This window comes from Tetranychus urticae, chromosome 1 (assembly GCF_039701765.1).
Source record: "Tetranychus urticae isolate SD_2017Ah chromosome 1, NJAU_TeUrti_SD_1.0, whole genome shotgun sequence".
NCBI classification, from domain to species: domain Eukaryota; kingdom Metazoa; phylum Arthropoda; class Arachnida; order Trombidiformes; family Tetranychidae; genus Tetranychus; species Tetranychus urticae.
In genome coordinates, this window is record NC_142958.1 from 18,333,180 (window position 1) to 18,357,695 (window position 24,516).

A 24,516-nucleotide genomic window follows, 5' to 3' on the forward strand; every position below is an offset into this window, starting at 1 on the left:
ACCCATTTTTCCTATGTAGTTTTTTATTCTGTATCTGATAGTGTTGATATGATTCCATTTCCATCCTGCTAAATACATTCAAAATGCATTCCAATGTTGTTCTATGGTGAAGTATTGCTGATGGTTTATGGAACACTCGATATTCGTGAACCACGATCAAAACCCATTTTTCCTATGAAGTTTTTAATTCTGTATCTGATAGTGTTGATATGATTCCATTTCCATCCTGCTAAATACATTCAAAATGCATTCCAATGTTGTTCTATGGTGAAGTATTGCTGATGGTTTATGGAACCCTCAATTAGCAAGACACTCATTATTCTTGTCCTTCGCACATAAGTGCTTCGTATCATGTACTTTTTCATCTGCAATCAGTTGTTCGTAACAATCTAGATATCAGATGGGCGTCTAGGTTTAAATGAGTTTGAAAGATAAATTAATTCAACAAAACAAAAATTGGCTATAAAGATATTAGAGATATGGAGATATAGAGAAATATTTAGCCCAACTTGTACAAATCTAAGGCATCTTTAATCATGTTAGAAGAATACCGGGTAGATCGTGGATCTATTCGTAATTTGTCTACCCATGAAGATCATTTGAATCCCTTTAAATGAACTTATCAGGAAAAATGCATTTTGAATGTATTTAGCAGGATGAAAATGGAATCATATCAACATCATCAGTTACAGAATTGAACAATTCAGAGGAAAAATGGGTTTTGATCGTGGTTCACGAATATCGAGTGTTCCATAAACCATCAGCAATACTTCACCATAGAACAACATTGTAATGCATTTTGAATGTATTTAGCAGGATGGAAATGGAATCATATCAACACTATCAGATACAGAATTAAAAACTTCATAGGAAAAATGGGTTTTGATCGTGGTTCACGAATATCGAGTGTTCCATAAACCATCAGCAATACTTCACCATAGAACAACATTGGAATGCATTTTGAATGTATTTAGCAGGATGGAAATGGAATCATATCAACACTATCAGATACAGAATTAAAAACTACATAGGAAAAAAGGGTTTTGATCGTGGTTCACGAATATCGAGTGTTCCATAAACCATCAGCAATACTTCACCATAGAACAACATTGGAATGCATTTTGAATGTATTTAGCAGGATGGAAATGGAATCATATCAACACTATCAGATACAGAATTAAAAACTACATAGGAAAAATGGGTTTTGATCGTGGTTCACGAATATCGAGTGTACTTTGAAATAAAATAGCTTTTCTCGCTACTTTTTGTCACTTTTTTCAAATTTATTCAGCAACTGCACGTCGGATCAAAAAACCGATTTTATATTCATGATAAGCATGTCAAGCTCTATCAAAAATGATTTGTTTTAAGGAAAAAATTTTTTAAGGCCATTATCTCGAAAACGGCTTCGAATATAAAAAAATGGTTAACATTGTGATATTTTTCATGCCATTTTACATTTAAAAAATTTAGTTTGAAAAAAATCTATTTCATAGGCGAATTCCGTCCGCCTCCTTAATAAATCCAAGTCTTACATGTCAAATGTACAAAGAAAACTGCATTTCAATCAAAACTTCTGCAAACACAATTCTAACTTTAATTGCTGTGAAAGTTCTTGAGCCAAAAATTTACGTTTCTTTCACTGCAAAATTGCCATTCAATATAAAATCACATTCATATTGAATGAACTGTGGATAAACATGAACTGATAAAACTCGAACTTCTTTAATTTAGTTACGATAGATTACCATGATTTTTGCACGAAACATCATTATCATATTCACCAAAGAGTCAAGAGTAAAGTTCGCAATCGCAAATATTTAATCGAATGTAAGGGCAAGTGAAAAGTTGCGGTCAACTGTACTGAACACCAGAGACTCCAAAAGGTCAAGCTGTTTACATAATTCATTAAGTGGATAGCAGTTTAATGACTAATTAATTTACCTGTTCATCCACTTGTCAATAAATAGATTGTATAATACAAACTCTTTCCCATCAAACTAGACTCTTCTGATGAAACATTAAAACAATTGAAATTTGTTTCATTACCGACTAATTAACCCTTGAAAAGTTTTCCTTAACTGAATCCAACACCAAGAATTCAATATTTGTGTAACCTTTGTCATTACGAAATGATTACATTGAATGAAAAGTTGAAATTAGAGCTGAAGCCAAGAAGATGAAGGATAAATAGTAAAGGTAAATATTCAACATTTTCAGATTTTATGTTGAAAATTGAGTGATTATAAAGTAAAGGATGGAAAAAAAGAAGAGGAGAAAAAAGGTAAACCTGAATTTATCCTCATCCTGATCATTGATTGGGTACATTGATTTTTCTCTCTCACTCACTTCTCTTGTAAAACAACATGAATTGAATAAAATAACAATCTCAAAGTGAACAACAATCAACTGATTTACCGGTCTTTTAAATCTATTTGATGTTTCCCAAAAGTAAAATTAGTTTCAATAGTTGAGCCAAAATTGCCGAATAATTGAAGTCAATTGCTTTGAAAATGAACCCTTATTCTTGTACCTTTTTCCCTCTTCTTCTTACCATGATATCAACATACCTGATCAATTTGCTTCTTCTTTTCTTCTTCTTCTTCTCTTCTCGTTGTCCTCATCATTTTCATGCAACATTATCAAATAACACCAACAATAAGTATCCAAATTTTACCAAATAATTTTTCCATTTTATTCTTTTTCTTCTCCAAATCTTTTCTTTTCATAATAAGACATTCACTCTGATATCAGTTGAGTATTGGCTTTATCCAGCTTCTGATCAACTCTTTTTGCTGTTCAGTTTAGCTTCTTAATGACTGTCAAAGATTTATAAATAACTTGAATTTCATGAGGAAAACAAAGAATCCATTTTGAAATGTAAAGCTCAACAGGTTGAAATTGGTGTCATTTGCAAGCCCATGTTGTGCCAGTGAATGGATAAAAAAATAAATTTCAACTTTTCATGAAAACTCGCAAATTTTGAGAAAAGTGTCAATCAATTGGATTATTGTTTGACAATAATTATAATCAAGATTAAAGGAAATGAATGTTAAAAATGATGAAACAGGAAAAGTTCATTAAAGTTTCAGAACGAAGAAAAAAATCGAAAACGAATGCATTAAAAGCATGTAAAATTGAATAAAACTCACAAAGTCAGTGTAAAGTTGAAAAGTAAACAAAAAATTGAAACATTAATTAATATCGGGAAATTCAGTTACAAAAATGTTAATCAATTTCAATGTTAGACTCAAACTAATCTGATTATCAAAATGTCTGGTTTCATGCTTCATCAAAGTTTAATTTTGTTCATTCTGTGAAAGTTGTCTTTGAAATCATTCTCACCTTTTAACCAAAAGAATCCTGGAAAAGAGCAATTCATTGAACACAAACTCCCAGTAATTAGTTATGACATAATGTTTTAAACTGCAATCTTGTCTATCATTAAATGTTAATAAATTTTGTTGTCAAAAGAACCAGGTTAGACTATTAATGTTGCTTTGAATCTCATTTAAATGGTGTCAACTCTTTCAAAGGTGATTCCGATATTAAATTTACCCTTCCTTGATCGATATCACTGTTGGTTGGATCTAATGATGAATTTCCAGTGATTACAATCACTGGTTGTGTATGGTTTATGGATGTTGTACATTCATTATCACATTGATTAACGATAACATTTTGTAGCCTGAATTCATTAGACAATGTTTGATTGTTTTAATAAACTATTGTTATGCTAATAAATAAACATGTTTTTTTTGTGTAAAAAACGTTCAACATTATCGTGTATTTTAATTATTATGCACAAGCAAAGGTAATTAACCAAACTGTGATGAACCGACAAGATAAATGCAGCTTCACCTGACAGTAAAATGTTAACTAATTGACTGTTGATTAGACCATAAAGTCCAAGACTTTATTGTCTCAGTTTTTTTGTATCATTTTATCAAATCAATAGAAACAATATTTACAAAACAAAAAAGTTTTTCCAATCTTTCAACTTTCAATTGAATATCTGATTGAATTCAACTTTTATTTAGACTTTTTCTTCTTCATCCCACATAGATGAGATCAACATTTGATGATGTTTTACCATGTGATGGAAATGATAAGAAAGAAAAGATGTAATAATAATGCAAAAAGATTCAGTAAAGTAAGACATCACCTGAAATCTTTATATCATGGAATATTAGAATGAACAGAAGAAGAAGAAAAAAAACGTGAATTTGGGTGAATTAAGTCTTAGATTAAGGATATTTTGTTACTGCTGTTGATTATTATGATTATATCACAATGATGAAGATGGCAAGATATGGAAGAGTGATAAAGTAAAGTATAGCATTGAAACTGCATCGCCCCATCAACATCATATTTTTTGTAAGGTTAGTCTTTTTGTGTTTTTTGGTGTTTTTTGCCTTCTCTTTTCATCTTTCAATATCCAGAAAGAAAAGGGCGAAATTTTGTGTAAACCTTTTTGGTAAACTGTCACTTTGGTTATGACTATTGATTTGAATGGAAAACTTTTTTCTTCTTTTTTCTCGTTTGTCTAATTTTTTGTGTTTAATTTGTAATTGAAAGTTTTGTAGCCTTTCATCAATGAAACTTCATTCTCAATGAATTAGTTCAAGTTTATCATTTTCCTAGTTTTGCTCTGCATTTAAAGAGCAAAGTTGAAGTCAATTTGTTTCTCGTTCTCAACCAATTCTGTTGTTGTTTTTGTCTTCACTCATCCAAACCCAATTGATGCATCGTAATCTCATATGAAAACATTGACGTCAATTTAATCAAATTTTCATTTTCAAATTTTCTCTTTACCAAACTTTTTGCTGCTTTTTCTTCATCTTCAGTGTTCAAGTTGGATTAGATGAATTTTAGTTTCTATTCAATATTAATCTCTATGAGAAAAATCTTGTTCTTCTTTTAATCCCTCAACAGGTAACGTTCATCAATTGAACATTTTATCACTTTTATTGAACAAGATATCTATTGCAATCTAATATTATCGTCAAAATTCAGTACAAAAGTCTCTGGTAAAACAACCGTTAAGTTTATCATTATTTCAATTGTCTTAGTTCTTCAAGAATTGTTACAATAATGGAAAAATAAGTCGATGACTCTTCAGACTCTGAGTTTTTGACCAAATGTCCAAAAGATTATCAGGCTTTTAAGGATAAAAGCATTTTCAGTCATCAAATAATCAACTTAGTGATCAAATATGTGCAATAGTCTAATCTAACTGAACCTTGAATCAAACCTGAAAATCGTAAACTTCCTAATCGTTGTTATGACGGCGAAATCAATTCATCTGAAAATCTAGTCTTTTATGTTTCATCTTTTTCTTGTTACAATAATAATGCAAAATAACTTTATAGTTGAAATTAAAATGAAATGAACCCAAGAAACTTTCAGACTCTGACTTGTTCTGACTCGTTGTTTCTTGAACATTTTCTGAATATTGAATTTTGAATTTGCTTAACTTAATTGAGAGTAAATTTTATGTTTTTTTGTTTTATCTTTTGTTCAGTTTTACCTGAAAATAACTTTATGTAGAAGAATCTAGATTTCAATTTACTCTTGAATAATTAACTTTACATTTCAACTGAAAATTGTAAACAACAGCCTTAATTGACTGAATTTCAAGTGAAAAGAATAAACCTTTTCATCAACTGATAACGATATAAAATCACAAGGAAAAGTCACAATTTAATTGCAACTAAAAAACAGAATCTTGCAGTTGCCAGTTAACCTGATAATGAAAGGCTGATTAGACTATTCAAACAAGGTAACACTGGAGCTTACATGATGGTGATTGTCATTAATAGGTAACATCTTTGGTAGAAAATTTTTAATAACGATAATTAGGATGAGAATGATGATGAATTGAGGGGGGAAATTCCGGTTAAATGGATGATAATTGAAAATAGGCTGTTGGTGAATGATCATATTGCGTGATGAGATTAACGATTTATCATAAAATAAAAGTAAATCAACAAGCTAATGATTATGCATTAATCTCAATGATCAAAGGAAAAATAAAGTTAGAGGATGACGATGACGACGATGAAGATGAAGAAAAAGTAAATGAAAAAAAAAGTAAAAGCGCAAAGAACAAATGAATGAGAAAAAAATGAAACAAGTTGCTGTAGTATATCAAAGTTAACCTGAAAAATTGGTCAGTAAACGTGATTCTGTTTAAAACAAAAAAGGTATTTAAATCGATTATCGTGATCAATGCAACGATGAAGATGAAGATGAAAAATGTAACGTAGGAGGTTTGGGTGGAACTTATCTTTTAGGTTAAGCTTTATCACACCAAAAAATCCCTGTTATAATCTCATCTCTTCTGTTGATCATCATTATCATCTTTTCGTTGATGATGATCGTTTTCGACTCCTTATTGTTGCTCACTCTTTTCCCATTGATGGATGATGAGAGAAACAAGATAGCAGATTCAGTAGATGATCAACATGATGAGGATGATTATGAGGTTGCTCTTGTTTTCTTGTTGTTTATTTTATGGTCTTAACAGGCCACTCACACTAATACCGAACAAGCCATTTCACTCATTAAAAGCTCACAACATTTGACCAAAGTAAACTGGCCTCATCCTCCACCATTTAACATCATCTTCTTCATCTTCTTCTTCTTCTTCCTTTAACCTGTCGTAAATTGGCTAATCGGTAGACCTTAAGAATATAAAATTTACCTTGAACAAGAGAAAAGGTAAGAAAAGTGAAGAAGCAGAAGGATGATGAAAAAAAACAAAACAATTGAAGCTTAACAGTTAAAGTTTGATTCCTAATAATGATGATTACTTGAAATAATTTAACCGCTATTAGAGATGATTTTGATCAATTTTGCTCTTATTTTTTCTTTTCATAAAATTACTCAAAATGATTCACTTTTTTCCAGTTTAGTTAACAAAATGTTTCTCTAAACTAATTTTTACCTTTTCACCTTTACCTTGGCTGAAAAGGACATCAACTTGGACCAAGTCCTTGTTTGCATAATTGTCTAGTTTAATCAAAACTTTGTGAAAAAATGATTTTAGGTTTGATTCAATGAAAAATTGTTTTAACTCTTTGTCTGAGCTTTTCGAGTTTCTGTTTTTAACTTTTTGACATTTTCATTGCGAGTCAAAGTTGAACGTAAAGATTGTCTCAAGACGTGGTTAGACAGTGCAGTGAGTCGATCGCATTAGGTTAACTTTTTGTCAATAACAAGCGACTTGATAATTGACTTGAAAATAAAAGTCTCGCAATTGTGAAAGCAAGAGCAAAAAGGTAACGAAACATGAAGAGAGACGACAGTGTTGAGCGAAAGAGAGAAGAGTGAACGAAAGAAACAAAAGAAACAAGTTTAATTATTATCAATTACAATCTTCGTCTTTTATTCTCATGTGACGTGTGATGTAATGTATTCTCAGTAGGTCACGATAAGTTTCACGGTTGGTCAAATAACTTGAAAAGGATTCAGCTTTTTTTTGCAATTTTCAAAACTCCCCTGTGATCATTTAGCGGTCTAAATGGATATAAAAAGATGAATAGGTTGAACCTGGTCAACTAGAACTCGCTCTTTCTCTCTCTCTCTTTAGTTACTCACTCTTATCAAGCTCAACTCCACCCTTTCTTGTTACCCGCATCCATTTTCATCCGCAGCATCCGTGGCCAATTGAACCAGCACAAACAGATAGACAGATAAACAACCTCCCATTGGAATCTCATACAGTGTTTAATCTTTATACTGATCGTGTACATCACACTGAAGAGCAAGTGATAGAGAGGAAGAAAGTAGAGGAGAGAGAGAAGAGCATCAAATGAAGATTCTTTATCATCCTTATAGAAAATCATTTTTCTTGTTTTTGTTTCATCAACAAGGAAAGCAAAAAAGAAGCTGCGTGGGAAAGTACAGGGTGCGGCGCAATGAGCTTCCGTCAGGTTTTTATCAATAACTTTTGGAATGAGTAAGGTTACGGAAATAGTTTCTATATCATCCTTTCATTGCTGCTCTGTTGTATGTCTCACTGCTCGACGAGTAACAATAAATGTATACATAATGCACACTTGTAAAACACCTTTCGATATCAACACATGCCAATCAGTCGATTAATTAGGGTTCAATGTGTAAAGACTCTGAATTGGATGGTGAAAAATTCCATTGATTCAGCCTTGCTTTTTAGATTAGAGATGAGCAAAAAGTGCCATTGGGCAACATTTTGCTTCATTTCACATTTGCCCATTTTGAATATTTTTGTTAAAGTTACTGGTAAATGTTTATTAGGATCAATTTTAGTCATCAATAAAGTTCAATAGTAATTCAAGTTTTGCTCTTTTCCCTGCACGCAACCAAGGAAAGTATTACATTGTTGCTCAACAACGATTAAAACGATTGCTAATCAATTAGATAAGAAATGAATTGAGAAACTAACAACATTGTAAGAACAAAACAGGTTTGATTCTAGTTTATTGATGTTTACTGTTTTGCTTCAATTTTCATCTCATGATAAACGAATCTTTTTAATTCCATTCCATCGATTTTCACCTAACAAGCACCTAAAACTCAATCGAATTGTCCATCTTAAATTAAGTCCAGTTTGCAATTTGACAGAAGCAACAGGTTGTCGAGTTTAGAATCAAAAGCTCGAAATTTTTATATCAACTGACTCTTGACAAAAGTTGAAATAAGCTTAAAAGCCAAACTCAGCTCATCTGAACCTCTTTGAGTCAAACTTCCCAATAATAATGCAAAAATCTGATGATTAACTTTAGTTTTTCAACCAATTAGCAACAAGGTTTAATGTCATTGACAATTAATACTTGCAAATCTGTGTAATCACAATGATCATTATCAGTTTGTTAATTCAACCTCTTTTTTTGCTGCGACAAGAAGCTTTCCACTAATCCAAATGAGCTTAGCAATTATTTTCATTACCATTTGAAAGCGACAAATCAATGATTATTTTACTGCAAAGCAACTTAACCATCAGGTTGATAAAGCTAATACTTTTGTGCAAGCAAAATCAGTGACTCCAAGTTGAGGTTAAACATTGAAATTAAACCTTTTTTAATACATTTATGATTACATTTTTGATCGGGTCACCTTAATCTGATAATTTAATAAGATCATCATCATTATGATTATTATCATCATCACTATAATTATTATCATCATTAGGTACATTATCATTATCATTTGAAGGAAATGAGCTAAAGCAAGGTAAAAGAGTTGAAACTCAAAAAAATGATTCACAAAAAAAGCTAGTCTTGATTAAACTAGATTTAAACGTGAATCCCGACGATAAGCTAACCACGTACTTTACTACGTGTCAACGAAGGTTAATATGCATTAAAAAAACAAGATGAAGTACAATTTAAAACTGTTTAATTCAAATTTTTTCCGTTGAATGATAATTATTTTAGACAAGATTAATCTTGATTCAAGTGGAGGTTTCACATTAATTATGATAAACTCTAGCCATTATCCAAGTGAACCAATTCAAGACTTGATCCAATTAACTGTTTCCAAACAATTAATATTATAGAATTGAATTTGGACGCAAAAAAGTAATGTTTTCCTATTTTTCAGTGAATCTTGAATAATCGCGAAAAAATTAAACTCGAAACTCTTGACTAAACGTTTCCATTGAAAGTTGATCAAGTTTGAGTAAAGAGAAGCAAAAAAAGTTGAAAATTATGTTAATCAAGTTTCTCGTCAATTGGCCTTATTCACTTGAATAATTTGGAAATTTGAAACTCACAGATTAACAAAAAAGGTTTAATTAACACAAACTTACCATTTTGGTTAAAGGGTTTGATAACAATCAAGTGATTCAATGGCTATTAAACCGGTTAATTTAAATTGTGTGTCTTGATGGGCACGAATTGGGTAATTTTAGAGTCAAAAGTTCAATGATATTGGTCATTTTTTACGCATTTTCAACTCGATTACTCGATTAGTCGATGCAAAGTTTCAACTCATAAATCAACCAACAGAGAGAAACTTGAATTTTGTTAAACAAGTTTGTTCGCAACGAAATGCTCAATGAACAATTCTGTGTGACTGTTTCAGTAAAGATTTGATTTTTTCTGGAAATGGTTAAACTTGATGATAATCGTTGTTATCAATGATGATGTTCTGACAAATATATTTAATTTCATATTCAAATGAACATCCATCAATTTGCCCTTTCTTATTCAATCCATCAATCTCAAATTTCAGGTTCGTTTCCGGTTGAAAGTAAGCCGCTTTCATTTGCATATTCAATTTTTTTCCTTTTTTTCATTTTCCTTTTCAACTTTGATCATTTAATTGGCTTTGAAAAGCATCTTGATACTCTTGAGCTTTCAAAAAGATGAACAACAACAAAAACAAGATTCAACTTGCAGCTACCTGCATTAGTGTTTAGTTTTCAGTTTACATCATCAGTTTCATCTTTACAAATGATGTATTCAAATAAAGAGAAACATTTATTCTTAATGCTCAAGTCATGTTGTCTCATGTACAAAAGCGCATAAAGACCATGATTTTTGTCTAAAAAATAGTTTCCAAATGATTACGATTTTTTAATCAGTTTTTCACAGTTTCATCATTTGTTTCTCAACAGATGAAGACTTTCAAAACATTTCAAGATTAAAAGTTGTCAGATTTCACTCAGAAATTGAGTTTGAAAAATTTAACCATTTAATCCAAAAAAACCCGAAGACGACATTCAAAGGGAATTTATTTCTTTTATTGATTTAAAGCCAAATAAAACTTCGAGCAACAATTCGATCGAAAGATTAGTTCGGCAACATTTTCCAAAACCTAAAGTCCTTGAGCATAACCCTGAAGTTTCCACTGAATTGCCGCAAAAAGTTGCTCATTTATCGAGAAAAATAATCTTTACAAATGAACAAAAGCGCCATTCTGACGATTCAAATCCAACTTCAAAATCTTTTACTTTTCATTCTCAATTTGAATTTGTAAAGTAAACTCAAAACTAGAAAAAGTAAGTCAACATGGAAATCATGGATATCAAGTTGACTGAAAATCTGGAGAAGTTTCTTATTCGTTCTGTTTTTACACCAAAAAAGATGTTTCATGATATTTTCTTTTAAATTGAAACATTTCACAAACAGAATTAGTTGTTGAGACATTTCATTGTCGTTTTACCTTAATGTTGCTCCCTCTTTACCTTAATATCTCGTTGAACCTTAACTAACCTTGTCCTTTTTACATCTACTTTACCGTTGCTATTCAACCCAATAAAAGACCATTTTTTCCCCTGCAATCACTGAAATAGCAATATCAAATATTTACAGTTGAAAGCAAAACAAAAAACATCAACAACAAAAAGAAGCAAAAAATGGCTCAGAAATAATAAGGTCAACTCGAGTTATTGGATACTGTGTATCAATTAAATGTTGAGTTCCGTTGATGAATTTGTTTTTTGTTTTGTTTTCTTGAATCACATTTTTGGTTTCCATTTTTGTTGCTTCAATATAAAAAGTCTCAGGAAACGATGTTTCCAACTTTTCCATCCTTCCACCATAAAGGTAAACCTATAAGGCACCGTCTATTTACGTTGATCTTCATCAATGTCTATTAACTTTGACAGATCGTGAGTCCGACAAACACACACGCAGTAATATGAATAGCCTAAGCACCCACCAATCTTCATTTGTTATCTTCATCTTGATCATCCTTTAACCACCATCAAGTTTATCATAGCGTTCATCTTTTCCCGATTTCCCGTCGTTCTTGCTCTCTCTCTCATCATCCTCATCATTCAATACACATATATTTATATCATTCAACATCACTCCAATTTCTTGTTGCCTCAATCTTTTTATTCTTGATCAAAAATCGTGATTTACTCATGAATCTTTTTCCAACATGAACAGGGAACAAGCAGAAAAATGTTGCCTTTAAGGTTGTAACACTTGAAAAGGTGTCATCTAAAGCACCGAAAAGACAATCAAAAAGCAACACTTTTTTACCTCTTTTCATTCCCTCCTACCTTTTCACCTTTTATCAAGTGTTACACCTTTAAGGTTCCTTCTCACTTTTACTTCACTCAATAGCAAATCATGAATATCCACTAATTGTGTCACCAAACGTTTTGCAATTCGAGCAAAAGACTCTTGAACCATATTGAAACTTGAGTTGAACAATCAAATGCCAATGTAAATATGAAATGAATAAAAATTTAGATAAATTGTTGAAATGCTTTTAATTGCAAGTTAATGCAATTGATTGCCTGTTGACAGCAAAGTGTCATTAATTAACTGCCTAAATCAATATATTTATATACATTTTTTGTTGGTTGTTATTGTTACGACATTTTATTCAACTTTTTACTGCATTTTTACCTGTTATCAACTGTTTCCAGTTGCAACAACAAATCAAGTTGATTACATATTTTGACATTTCAGGTTAAATAATATACTTTTTTAAGGATGCTGATAATGATGGCTATAATGATGATGATCCCGATGATCATCATGAGCATCATTAAAGATACTTGATGAACCCAGAGTCAATGTGACAGTTGATTAAATGATATTTTTATCGAGTCAAGAGAAGGTAGAAAAGGTAGAAGAAGAAGAAGACAGAAGAAAAAAGCATCTTGAAATAATAGATGATATCCTCATCTCTTCACAATCTTCATCATCTTCATCGTCTTCTTCCACTTTTTACCTTCATTTTACGCTTTAAGCGTAACACGAAACGAAATGTCTGCAGACAGAAAAGAAAGAGAAGAAAAAATGAACACAGAAATGTTACCTTTTCATCAAATCTTTTTCTCGTTCTTATCATCACATCTTGATGACCTGTCTTCCTCTGTCTTTTCATCTTTTTTTGTCTTCTCAAGTTTTTCCTTCTTTCTCTTCTTCTTCTCTCTTCATTAATCAAGGATCCGTTCAAAGGTAAATATACCAAATGAGACGGAAAAAAGTTGGATAATCAAGACAAGAAGATGAAAAAAGCATGAAAATGGTGAAAAGTTGAGACTAAAAACAAAGCTTAAAGGCGTTGTTTTCCTGCCAATACTCTGATTGTCATTAATGGTCAATGTTTCTGTTTCATCTCTGCTCATCTTCATGATCATTCAGTTATAGTTTCCTTGCAATTAGTAGAGTAAAAAGCTAATTACTGATCATTTTTTTTCACCATTCATTTGATCAGAAGCTCATTAGACTTGAAACGCAATTTTTGCAAAAGTATTTACAGAAACAAAAACAAGAGACAAAACTTGAAACTTCAATTTGGACTAAAAGTGTTGGCGAGAAAAGAACAAAATAAAAGCAGAAATTGTTCAGTTCTATCAATTTTCCAAATCATTATTTGCACATTTTCCTATTTACTAATCAACACGATTAATGGATGAATGAATGGCATTTTCATTAAAAACTATCATCAAGTTGACTCGAGAATGTAAAATGTCTCTTTGATTATTACCTTATTTACTGACTATCATTATCAATTATTTAAATATTCAACTCAAAGTTGAGAAAATTTCATTTTCAGATTTCATGTCAAGAATATGTTGAAATGTTTCCAGGCAAAAAGTGAATCAACAATCCATTAGAACTAACAAGATTGAAGAAGAAGCCATCATTTGGAGACATTTTTTCATCATCTTCATGATTCCCAATTTTCTCTGTTGAATGTGTCGGTAAAGAGTAGGAAATAAGATTGGAATGAAAAGTGAAAAAATATTGTCAAAGGTAATGCAATGTTAAGCAAATGTGAAATAGAGTTGAAAGTTGATAAAGTTAATCATATACAAAATAGGAATGCAATTGAAATTGAGTTATTATTCATATTCAATGGAAGAACTGATGAAAGAATGAAAAATATTTACATTTTTGTTCAAGGTAAACATTGCTAATGATAACTGTAACTGATGAAAAGATGATAATTTTAGCTCTTCTCGAATGAAAAAAGTTAAGCAAAATGAATTTTGTTCAACTTTGCATTTGTAAACATCTTTCTTTCACCTGATAATCAAAAATAATATCAAATCTTTCATTGAACTGGGAATAATTTGAAAGGGCAGTTAGATGATAATGATTGTTGCTAGTGAAAAACATGAAGAGTGTAACTAATATCTTTTGGCATGACCAGGAAAGAGCAGAAAAAGTTGTGATTATGAGGTTACAATTAAGTTTAAAGGTTACAAGATGACCATTATCATGGTCATTATTACTCCAACTATCATTATTGTGATGAACGGGTGGCTTCAGTTTAAAATTCAACATTCTATGGAAGTTTATTCATTCCTTGGTCAAGACATGAAAAATTTCTCAAAAGAAGAAGAAGAAGAATCTGAAAGATTTAAACTCTTACAGGTATATCAAATTAATTTGGTTGCTTATCCAAGTCCATTAAATGATCTTGTCATACGCTTCTCCATCAAATTTAATTGCTACTAATTTAATAAAGTGTTTTTTTCTCACTCAGGTTCAAGGTAAGAAGATGAGATGAGAAGAGATGAGAAGATGAAGAAGACCCTTTAAGATGCCGATGATGATGTTGGCACTTATAGTGTGTGTAAAAGATTATAGTGAATTAGTAATTTTAGTAAAGACGAGAAAAGATGAAAAAGATGAAGATGAAGAGGAAGAGGTTACTTGAAAATTACAAGTCAATCTGTCAAAAGGTATAAAAATGATCTACCATCAAAAGGCCTGATTCAATGAATGGTGTAAAGGTATTTCTGGGCTGGTCAATCGGTTCATCAGGCTTTCTTTTTCTGAATCAATTTTCAATCTTTTTTTTCTCTTCTTTTCTAAATCAATTTGGATTTTCAAATTTTTTGCCTTTTTCTTCTTGTTTTCATTTTTACACATTTTGTTTCATTTCTCATTCATCGTTTGCCTAGTAATTCAGGAATCGATTTCAGCCTCATAACATTTAACTTGATGATGATGCAGTTTTCCTTCCCAATGTATTAACTTTCAACATTTCTTACTCTTCTTGCATTTCATGAGCTCTTTTTTTTTGTCTGACCAAACAAAATGAGCAAAAAGATTAGCCTTGAATTTAGTTTCCATTTACAGATTAATTTGATTTCCGTATTGATTCTCATGCTGGAATCCATGTTAATCACTTTTACTCTGATCGTCATTTGATTAACTTCATTTACTGCTTTTTTATTGATATTTACTGTCACTTTGTCAGTGATATTAACATTATTTTGCTGTTGATTTACAACTTTGTAACTATTTTTCAATGTATTTTTCATTTTCGTTTTTTTCTCGTTTTTCATTTGATTATTCAGCAAAGGAAATGGTAATTTTTTGAAGGTTTGCCGATGCTGAATAAAGCTGAGGTTATCAGTGAAGCAAATGCAATATTTACAACTGTGAATGTGCATTTTCAATTGATTCATCTTGAAGAATGACAAAAAGAGAATTTCTTTTCTTCAAATTTCTCTGTTGTGTTACTGTGCTTTACAAGGGATAAAATGAAATATCCTTGAGATGAGATAGTTACTTTACCATGTTATCCTAACTGAACCTCTTGGAATGGTCTAATGCTTAAAGGCTATGAAACGGGAACAATAAATACATGCGAGTGAGAAAAAAAAAGGATTTTATTGTTGTTCGAGAAGAGAGAAAAGGAGAAAAGGTGAATCAAAAGGAATTGAAATGAATATCAGATAAATGATAAGTTTTTGTTTGTCTCTCAGTTTGTTTATCATTCAAGTGAAGTGATCCAATGGATTAATGGACAAATAGGTGAAATCAACGAAATGGTGAAATAAATAAATAAATAAAAGGTGAACCACTAAGAAGAAGATGCAGAAGAAGAAGGATAAAAAATAGAAATGATGAGATAAACAAAAGTAAAATAATGTTTCATTCAAAGGTATATTTTGCCACATTTCACCTTGGCATTTCATCTGATTATGATGTGTGATGTACTGCAAGAGGAAAGAGAGAAGAGAGAGAAAAAAGTTTATGCCAATGTCATCAGACGGGAATCAGATGGTTGATAGAGGGTGAGTCAAGAAGGGAGTGAGAATGGGCTGAATTGGTGAAAAAATGTTTATCATGACAATACGATAATAACCTTGATTTGTGCGTCAGCATGAAGTAGACTCACGGTGATGCTCAACGATTTACATGAAATTTTATCTTTACCTTGCTTACCTTCAATGGTTCACCAGTGATCAACTCTTGACACCCTCGAACTAGACTCTAATCACTTTGAACCATTCGTCTTTTACTTTACTTCTTTAGTCCCTTCAATCTCAATCTCTTTCTGTGATTATTCAGCAAAATCTCATGTTTGTGTCGATGCTTAATTCATGAATATCGTTATTGAATCAGAAATCAGAATGATGAAGAGAAAAAAAAGTTTACCTTTTTTTGATAAGATTAATAAGTTTTTTTTATTTCTTTACCTCAACTTGACCTTCGTTGGTTTATTAAAATTCATTGATAATACTTTTTGCTGTTATTTTGTTTTGCTTTTTTCTTGTTCTTCACATCATGAAAACATGGGAAAAGGTAGAAATTGTTAATTTCCGTTGATGAAAATTTCGATTGAAAACAATTGAAAATTTTACTTCTTTTTATCACTCCAATTGTACAGGTAAAGGTAAAAATTAATGAGTTAAATTGGAAGGGACATCGTCAATGTTTACCTGTTTATTGAACAAATCAAGGTTTATTTGCTTTTGATTGGAAATTGAAATTATTTTTTGCTTTTCATTTCAATTTAATCACTTTTAATTGCTGGTAAACCTGGTTTTGGTTGTAACCAGAAAAGAGTAAATGAATGAAGAAAAATATGGAAATTGGGTTTTTTCACCAATTTTTAATGTTTATTTTTCCCTTTCAACTTTATGTGTTTATGCGATTTACATAACAAAATTGGTTACTAATTGTGTTGGCCATTTCAGTGATTAACTTATTTTTCTGTTTTAACTTGCACTTTGATTGCCAATGTTGATTAAAATGAATTTAAAATGATATTACAAAGCACTTTGAATTTGAATAAACCAATTGAAATGTAATGCGAAGAGGTTAAGAGACCAGTTTAACAAGTAATACTTAACGGTACCAATTGAATGTTGATCATTTATCTTTTGCTTTAAATAACAAAAGCAACTCTTTAACTCACTCCTGGCTGCCAAACAAGACTCATTTGATATGACCACCAACATGGCCTGTAAATAGCCGTTTACATATAAACATTAACAGTCCAATAATTTTTAAATCAGTAGCCATTCATCCATCTCATACAAATGAATCTAATAAATAATAAAAAAAGGAAAAGAAAAGAAAAGTTCATGAAAAGTCCAAAAATGGAGGAGTTTAGAGTAGAGTCTTTACTCGTTGTGTTGCCCTTTTTTTGGTTAAAAAAAAGATTTATCTTTCAACTTGTTTGCATTCAATGATGAACACAATTTTAGACAGGTTTATCTGCGGGTTTAATCCGTTCAGGCTTTTATTCTCGGCCTCAATTTACTTGAATTTTCCTTCAACTAATAATGATTCTTTTTTTCTTCTCTCTTTCTCTTCTTCTTCCACTTTTTTCCCATTCCCTGCTGTTGCCAAATTACTCTTGACCATCATCAACATTATCTTCATCTTCCTCATATTCATAGGTAAAAGATGGAGAGCGTTGACATTACAGGAGAGACGTCCATTTGTTGAGGAAGCTGAAAGATTAAGGGTTCAACATATGCAAGATTATCCTAATTATAAGTACAGACCGCGACGCAGGAAGAACGGTAAACGTAATGCCCGAGGTGGCTCCTCAGGTGGCCTTAATGGCACTGGAAATGGTGGCGGAAATAACAGTGTCACTGGAGGTAATAACAGTCCTCACAGTAGCAATAGTAGTAGTAATCCTTTGGTAAGCGGAGGTCGATCTCCGTCTTCAACAGGAAACTGTATGCCAATGTCCAATGACAACACTCCGGGTGGAGTGATGAGGTTGTACAGTCCTTCTGGTTCACTTGCTGGTCTAACTGGTGACCATCATGTCACTACCCATGGACACCTTTCTCACCTCTCCTCATCCCATCACCATCAACCTGGTTCCTCTCACCACCACGGACAAGTTCACCATCACCACCAGCAAAACCCACACTCCCATCACCATCATCAACCCCAGCAACACCATCACCACCTTTCCCATCTCACTCATCGTCCACACCAATCGACCCTCGACACAATGGACCATTCCTCACTGTCACCACCCTTAGACTATTGTGGAGTTCAAACACCAGATTCATCGCCTCATGGAAGCCCCTTTAGTTCAGGCCCACTAAGTGAATCAATGATACGATCGGGCAGCTCTTTGATGGACCAATATCGTTCTGGTAACATGGTGAACATGGTGGTTGTCAGTTCAACCTGTGGCAATGGGTCAGGTCTGGGTGATGGTATCAATACAATAACCACGACTGGAAACTCACTGGGCAACAGTGTTGTAACCCTTAACAGTAATGGTGGACCTTTGTTAATTAATCACGGCCCAGGTCAACATAGTCATTCATCCCAACAAACAAACCTTGGTCAACCAGGCCAAACCTATCTTTCCGTTGACGGTTCATCGCTCTCAAAAGAAAGTCCTCTGTCTGATCTAGAAAACTCGGGAAGCAGCAATGGAGGTGGCGGCGTTAATGATCCAGTCGGTTCATTGCCAACACCGGAAATGTCACCAGTTGAAAATAATGATAATATGGATGTTATCAGTGGTAATCATTCATCCATGAATCCAGCCTACTATCAACAGAGTGTAATCCAGGGTCAAGTAACAAGGAATCGTAGTTCGCATCAGCAACCCGCAACTGGTCATCTCTATCGTTTAATCCAGAATGGACTGAAATTACCTGTTGATCAATCAGTTTACCAAATGTCCAATTCACTTCAAGATCAACAGCAACAACAACAACAACAACAACAGCAACAGCACTCATCGTCAAACTCAGGTTCATCATCAAGCAATAATGAACAGTCCAATAATAATCAACACTCACCTCAGCCAATAACTCAAATTAAACAGGAACCCGGTTTAAATTCACCCGGTTTGGTCACAACAACATCTTCAACACCAACAACAACAAATGATGGTTACACTAATCAATCAAATGAGAATCCTGTTAGTCAATTGATGTCACGTTTCAGTGATGATTCATCGTTTTTAAGAAACGTTAATCCCGTTTGCCCACCCTACAAGAATCGAGTGATTGTCAACCATGGCGATTCATCTGTAATCAATTCTTCATCCACTGGCGGTGATGAGCAACATTTTGATTCAATTTATTCAACCGGATCAACCCAAAAGGATGCAAGGTATGATTATCAGATGGATATGATTCAAGGAGATAATCAGTGGTCCTATGAGCATCACCACCACCACGATCACCAACAACACCACCAACAGCAACAGCAAAATTGTATTTACACTTATAAATCCGAGCTTAAACCATCCATTGATTCAATATATCGTGATCCTAGCGAGTCAACTGGCTATAATGAAAATTATTTAAGGGTCAATGGAGAGGCTGAATTTGAAAATGGTTCAGGCTCATGTTTGACTTCTAATGTTAATGGTGGACAGGGTAACAATGGTGGAGTCAATAGACATCAAGATGATTATAATCAACGTCAAATAATAATTCCAACCTCACATCACCAACAGCAACACCAAACCATCATTAAGGCAATTAACCATCATCACAATATACACCCACCTCACATGCATCCCCATCAACAGCAACACCAGCAACAACAACATGGTTCAGAGGTCAATCCAAGCGGGTCATCGGCTGATCACAATTTTAGTTCACAGTTGATTCAAAAGTTAACTGATTTTAACCGTCCAATCACCGGCAGCTCATCTTTATGTGATAATGGATCAGAATTGATTGCCGCTTTGGCTGAAACTCGACAAATTATTTCTTAAAACCTAAACACTTTAACCAGAAAAAAATATTAAATGATATAAAAGGGAGCAAAAAATATCTAAATAAAACTTAAACAATGTAATGGACAAATTGGTTCCTTGAGAGGGTTCAATTGCGATTACAACCTTTTTTTGCCATAAACATGTCCAGACGAGTTAAATTTATCCATGTTGACCATAAATTGAACCAAAATGCTGGGCCTGTTGAAAGTAATGGCTATGGACAGTTAGTGCCAAAAACCAAATTTAAATACAAATATTCCGAGCACAAAACAATGTCCAAGCTCAACATTTTTTTCTTCTTCTTTAATTTGGGTCAATTTTTATTTCAAATCAAAGACAAATTTTGATTTACATTCATCATTTTCATCTTTCACCAGTTTTTCATTTCAATTTCATTTATATTAAAACAAATAGAACGCATTGCTACAAGTAAAAAACATGACAATCAAGGTGATTTTGGAACCACATTTTTAAAGTTTATCAACTAATAGATATAAATATATAAATATATAAATACAAATATATTATAAAGTTTTATATTAAATATATATTAATTTGTCGTATTTGGATGACGAGTTCCTCACCATTGACTGTGCCAGTTGTTGTCCAAAGTTGATTGATTTGCAACTTTAAACATTCCTGTTCATTATTTTTGCAAATTAATTGACCAAACAAAGCATATTAAAAACACTTTCATCAACCAAATTCACCAGCAAACCATCGACATCATTGAGAAAAAAATGAGCAACTAAATGATCATCGAAATTGCCTTTTGTATCATCAAATCATTGTGACCAATGGACTGGATTGGCAAAGTAAATTGATTAGCCAAGGAATGAAATGGAGACTTTGATTCATCTAAACATGGCTTCTCATCTTGCTCATCATGAACAACCATTAATTAATTAAAACAAAACATAATCCCATTTCAATCAATCCAACAAACATTACCAGCAATCATGACAAACATTTCAATTTTATTTCTTGACATTTTTTTTCTTCTCTCCTACGATTCCCAATTTTCCCAACCAAATCATCAATATTAATTGTTATCCTTTCCTTATCCTTTTAACCATGTTTTTTTGTCGTCATCATCATCGTAAATTCACAATGTTGAATCCAATGGAAGCAAATTATCCCAAAATCCAATGAATATATACCTCACCATGACACTTTGTAGAGGCTAATTGTATGTCTCCGGAAAATCAACATTTTTGCTTTGAGATTATTTCTGTGAACGAAAGGGAAACCGATTTATAAAGATTTATAAAATGTATAAATATTATTATTATCATTATTATTATTAATAATATTATTATTTCAAATCCCATTATCCTTGATAATTGTAATTGTAAAAATTGGACTCTTGGATAAGAATGGCGAGGATTTTACCTTAAGCGCAATTATACTTTTTAATCGGAGCTCATTTGCAAGACTCTTTCACTCTTCTTTGTTTTAATGTTATTCATAACAATTATATTCTTATATGAAAAACATTGTTCTTGCAAGTGATCATGATTATCAATTGGATGGTGGCAATTTGATCAATCAAGCAATATAAAAACTGGAAACATTGGACACCAATATGACAGACGACTCATTTGTTTGCAAGAAAACTTGAATGGATTTCTAGTTTCCGCAGCTATACACGTTTTTTTGTTATTTCAATTGTACTGACAATATATAATTGCAATATATAAGAGGAAATTTTTATACCAACTGTTCATTTATATATATATAATATAAATTCCTCTTGAACTTGTTTCATTTCCTTTCATTTTCACTTGTTACCCAGAGCTTGATTTTAAAATCCAGTTTCTCATTGAGATTAATTAATAACAATAATGATAATAATAAAAAGTAAAATGACAAACACTGAAACGTTGTGTGAAATTTTTCACTGGTAATTTAACCATCAATATCATCGTTTGATTTTCATTCATCCAATCTGGTTCAAGTTTAACAGGTTCGAGCATGTGAAGATGGATAAATGCTGAGTTGGGAGACAGAAATGCAGCAAATTGGTAGATTAAAGCTGAGGATTGAGCATGATAATTTAAAAGTGATTTATCAATCCTTAATAACCAACGTTTAACAGAAGTTATATCTCCATCTATGGGTGAATCAATTAGACCTTTTGACAAGTTAACATCCAAGTTTGAAATAAGTTACAACATACCTTGAAGTTTACCTTTAATTTGGTCATTTAATGATTGTTATCAAGATGAATCTGAGACAGTTTAGTTTGCACAAAATTCAGAGTGATAAGAAAATGTAATTTAATAAATTTGGTTAAGAATTAATTAATCAAAATGAAAACTGTTTGAAAATGAAACCAGCAATTAACCGGGGGAAGGTAACCTTGGTTACTGGTTACAGTAACTATGAAGACTATGAACTGCTAGCGTCACATCTTGGCTGTAACAAGAACCATTTGATAATTGTTTAAATTGACCGATTATTAATTGCTTAAATTTGATTGATTTTTCTCTCAATTTCTTCCGATTGACACATAGTGAGCTATTAGAATTGGTCAAGTCTTTTGATAGTTTTAACGATGGTTGCATTTATAAATAAAGGTTTAAATGTTTGACATTAAAGTGTTTGAATCCTTGTTTCCTAAATTCAAAGTAACCGCGAATACTGGTTATTCTTACCAAAACTAAGCATAACCAACGCACCTCTAGTTGTTGAGTTGATGAGCTGTTCAATTCACTAAAGCTTTATAGTCGTCTTGATATAACCTAACCTTCTCTTGCTCCCTTCTCTTTCTTTCTCTATCCATCTTTTTTCCTCATCATCAATTTTTTTTATCTTAGCTTGAATTTTTATTTAATTGTCAGATTGATTCTTGTTTATCTTTACCTTCAAATTGAATAGAATATCAACTAACCAAGATGGGTAATGTGTTTGCCAATCTATTTAAAGGACTCTTCGGTAAAAAAGAGATGAGAATATTGATGGTTGGTTTAGATGCCGCTGGTAAAACTACCATCCTTTACAAGCTTAAACTTGGTGAAATCGTCACTACCATTCCTACCATAGGTAAGTCTCTTTTTTGATGGTGACAAAATTTTTACATTCCTTAACCCTTTTCAAGATTATTCTTTAAATTTTTGAGCATATTGTACGAAATTTTTCCATTTGTTCGCTTGAGAGTTAACACACCCATGACACCTTTCTTCATGACACCTCTCTCTTTCTCTCTCTTTCTATCTCTTCTCTCTTTTCTCTATTCTTCTTTACAATTCACACTCTCTTTTTTCTCTTTCTCTTCTCTTTTTACTCTACAGGATTCAACGTTGAGACGGTTGAATATAAAAACATAAGCTTCACTGTTTGGGATGTAGGTGGACAAGACAAGATTAGACCACTTTGGAGGCATTATTTCCAAAACACACAAGGCCTTATATTCGTGGTTGACTCCAATGACAGAGAAAGAATTGGCGAAGCTCGGGAAGAATTGAACCGTATGCTGGCTGAAGATGAGCTCAGGGATGCTGTACTCCTTATATTCGCCAACAAACAGGTATGTAACGGTTGAGAGAAATGATTGATTACCGGTAGGCATTGTTCTCGGTTAAAAAGAGGCTGCTCCGGTAGTTAGTTGTACCTTGACTTTGGCACAACATTCTTTTTGTCATTTCTTATCTTTACCTCTTTTATCGCTAACTAATTTCTCATCTATGCCTCTCTTTTCTCCCTCTCTTTCTCTCTGTCATCCATCCATCCCTTTGATACCTTAGGACCTTCCGAATGCAATGAATGCTGCTGAGATCACCGATAAACTTGGCCTACATTCCCTTCGTAGTCGTAACTGGTACATTCAAGCAACTTGTGCGACAAGCGGTGACGGTCTTTACGAAGGCCTCGATTGGCTTTCAAATCAATTGAAGAGTCAAAAGTGAACATCAGGTTCAGGTAACAATTATGGTTAATTACAAAATTAAGAACAATTATGATTAATAAAAGTCTTTGTTTTCTTAAACAAATTATCAAGTTAACTAAATCATCTTAATCTCTTTCCATGTGTAGACCTTTTCTATGAGTTTTTAATTTAATGTACATCTACACATCACGAAACTGTTTCTGGAAAGAAGTAACTTGTATCAATTATCTATCATGATTAAATGTCAGCAATTTTGATTATAAAAAGAAACTAACTGGCTCAACTTTTAAATAATTTAATCAAATGCTTTTTCGTTTAATCATAATTTCGTTCTATTTGCTTCAAAGATTAATTGTAAATCTTTTGAATCGGTTGAAAAAAAACTTGTTTTAGTCAAATACGTTGAAATTATTATCTTTCTAATAACCGTGTTAATGCATCTACATATTAATTATCACTGAATTGATTTTCCCTAATCAATTATCTAACCTTAATCGTTTCCAATTATCACCAATTATGGTTAATCACTGTAACAATCAAGATATACAATCAGAAATGGTACAAAACAGTTGATATTTAATTTTAATTTCATTACCAATAATGACCAATTTAATAATCTTTCCGTTCTGTGGCTATTTCCTTGTTAAATTGAAGCAATGAAAATTTGCCGCATAAAATTGATTAAAATGCACTCATATAAACCTTGAAAAGCA

General features: G+C 32.2%; 2 protein-coding genes and 1 long non-coding RNA gene across 4 annotated transcripts in view; 2 read left to right on the forward strand and 1 right to left on the reverse strand.

Moving 5' to 3' along the window:
- Positions 1-21,795, forward strand: part of LOC107359159 (uncharacterized) — a 46,764-nt gene extending 24,969 nt beyond the window's left edge. For both annotated transcript variants that reach the window (XM_015925623.3, XM_089268459.1), the window contains one exon: positions 17,603-21,795. In XM_015925623.3, coding sequence (XP_015781109.2) covers positions 17,603-19,911 — 2,309 coding nt within the window. In that variant the 3' untranslated portion in view covers positions 19,912-21,795. The remainder of the gene's footprint in view (positions 1-17,602) is intronic.
- On the reverse strand, positions 20,314-22,259 carry LOC107359160 (uncharacterized). The gene is made up of 3 exons (XR_001568028.3): positions 22,094-22,259; positions 21,789-22,027; positions 20,314-21,145 (listed from the first exon to the last, which is right to left on the reverse strand). It is a non-coding gene; the product is annotated as an uncharacterized LOC107359160 (long non-coding RNA).
- A 379-nt stretch (positions 22,260-22,638) lies between these two features.
- LOC107359266 (ADP-ribosylation factor 1) lies at positions 22,639-24,073 on the forward strand. Its single transcript, XM_015925749.3, has 3 exons — positions 22,639-22,959; positions 23,208-23,443; positions 23,661-24,073. The coding sequence occupies exons 1-3, from the start codon at positions 22,812-22,814 to the stop codon at positions 23,820-23,822; spliced, it is 546 nt and encodes a 181-aa protein (XP_015781235.1). The 5' UTR covers positions 22,639-22,811; the 3' UTR covers positions 23,823-24,073.
- Positions 24,074-24,516: the final 443 nt, after the last annotated feature.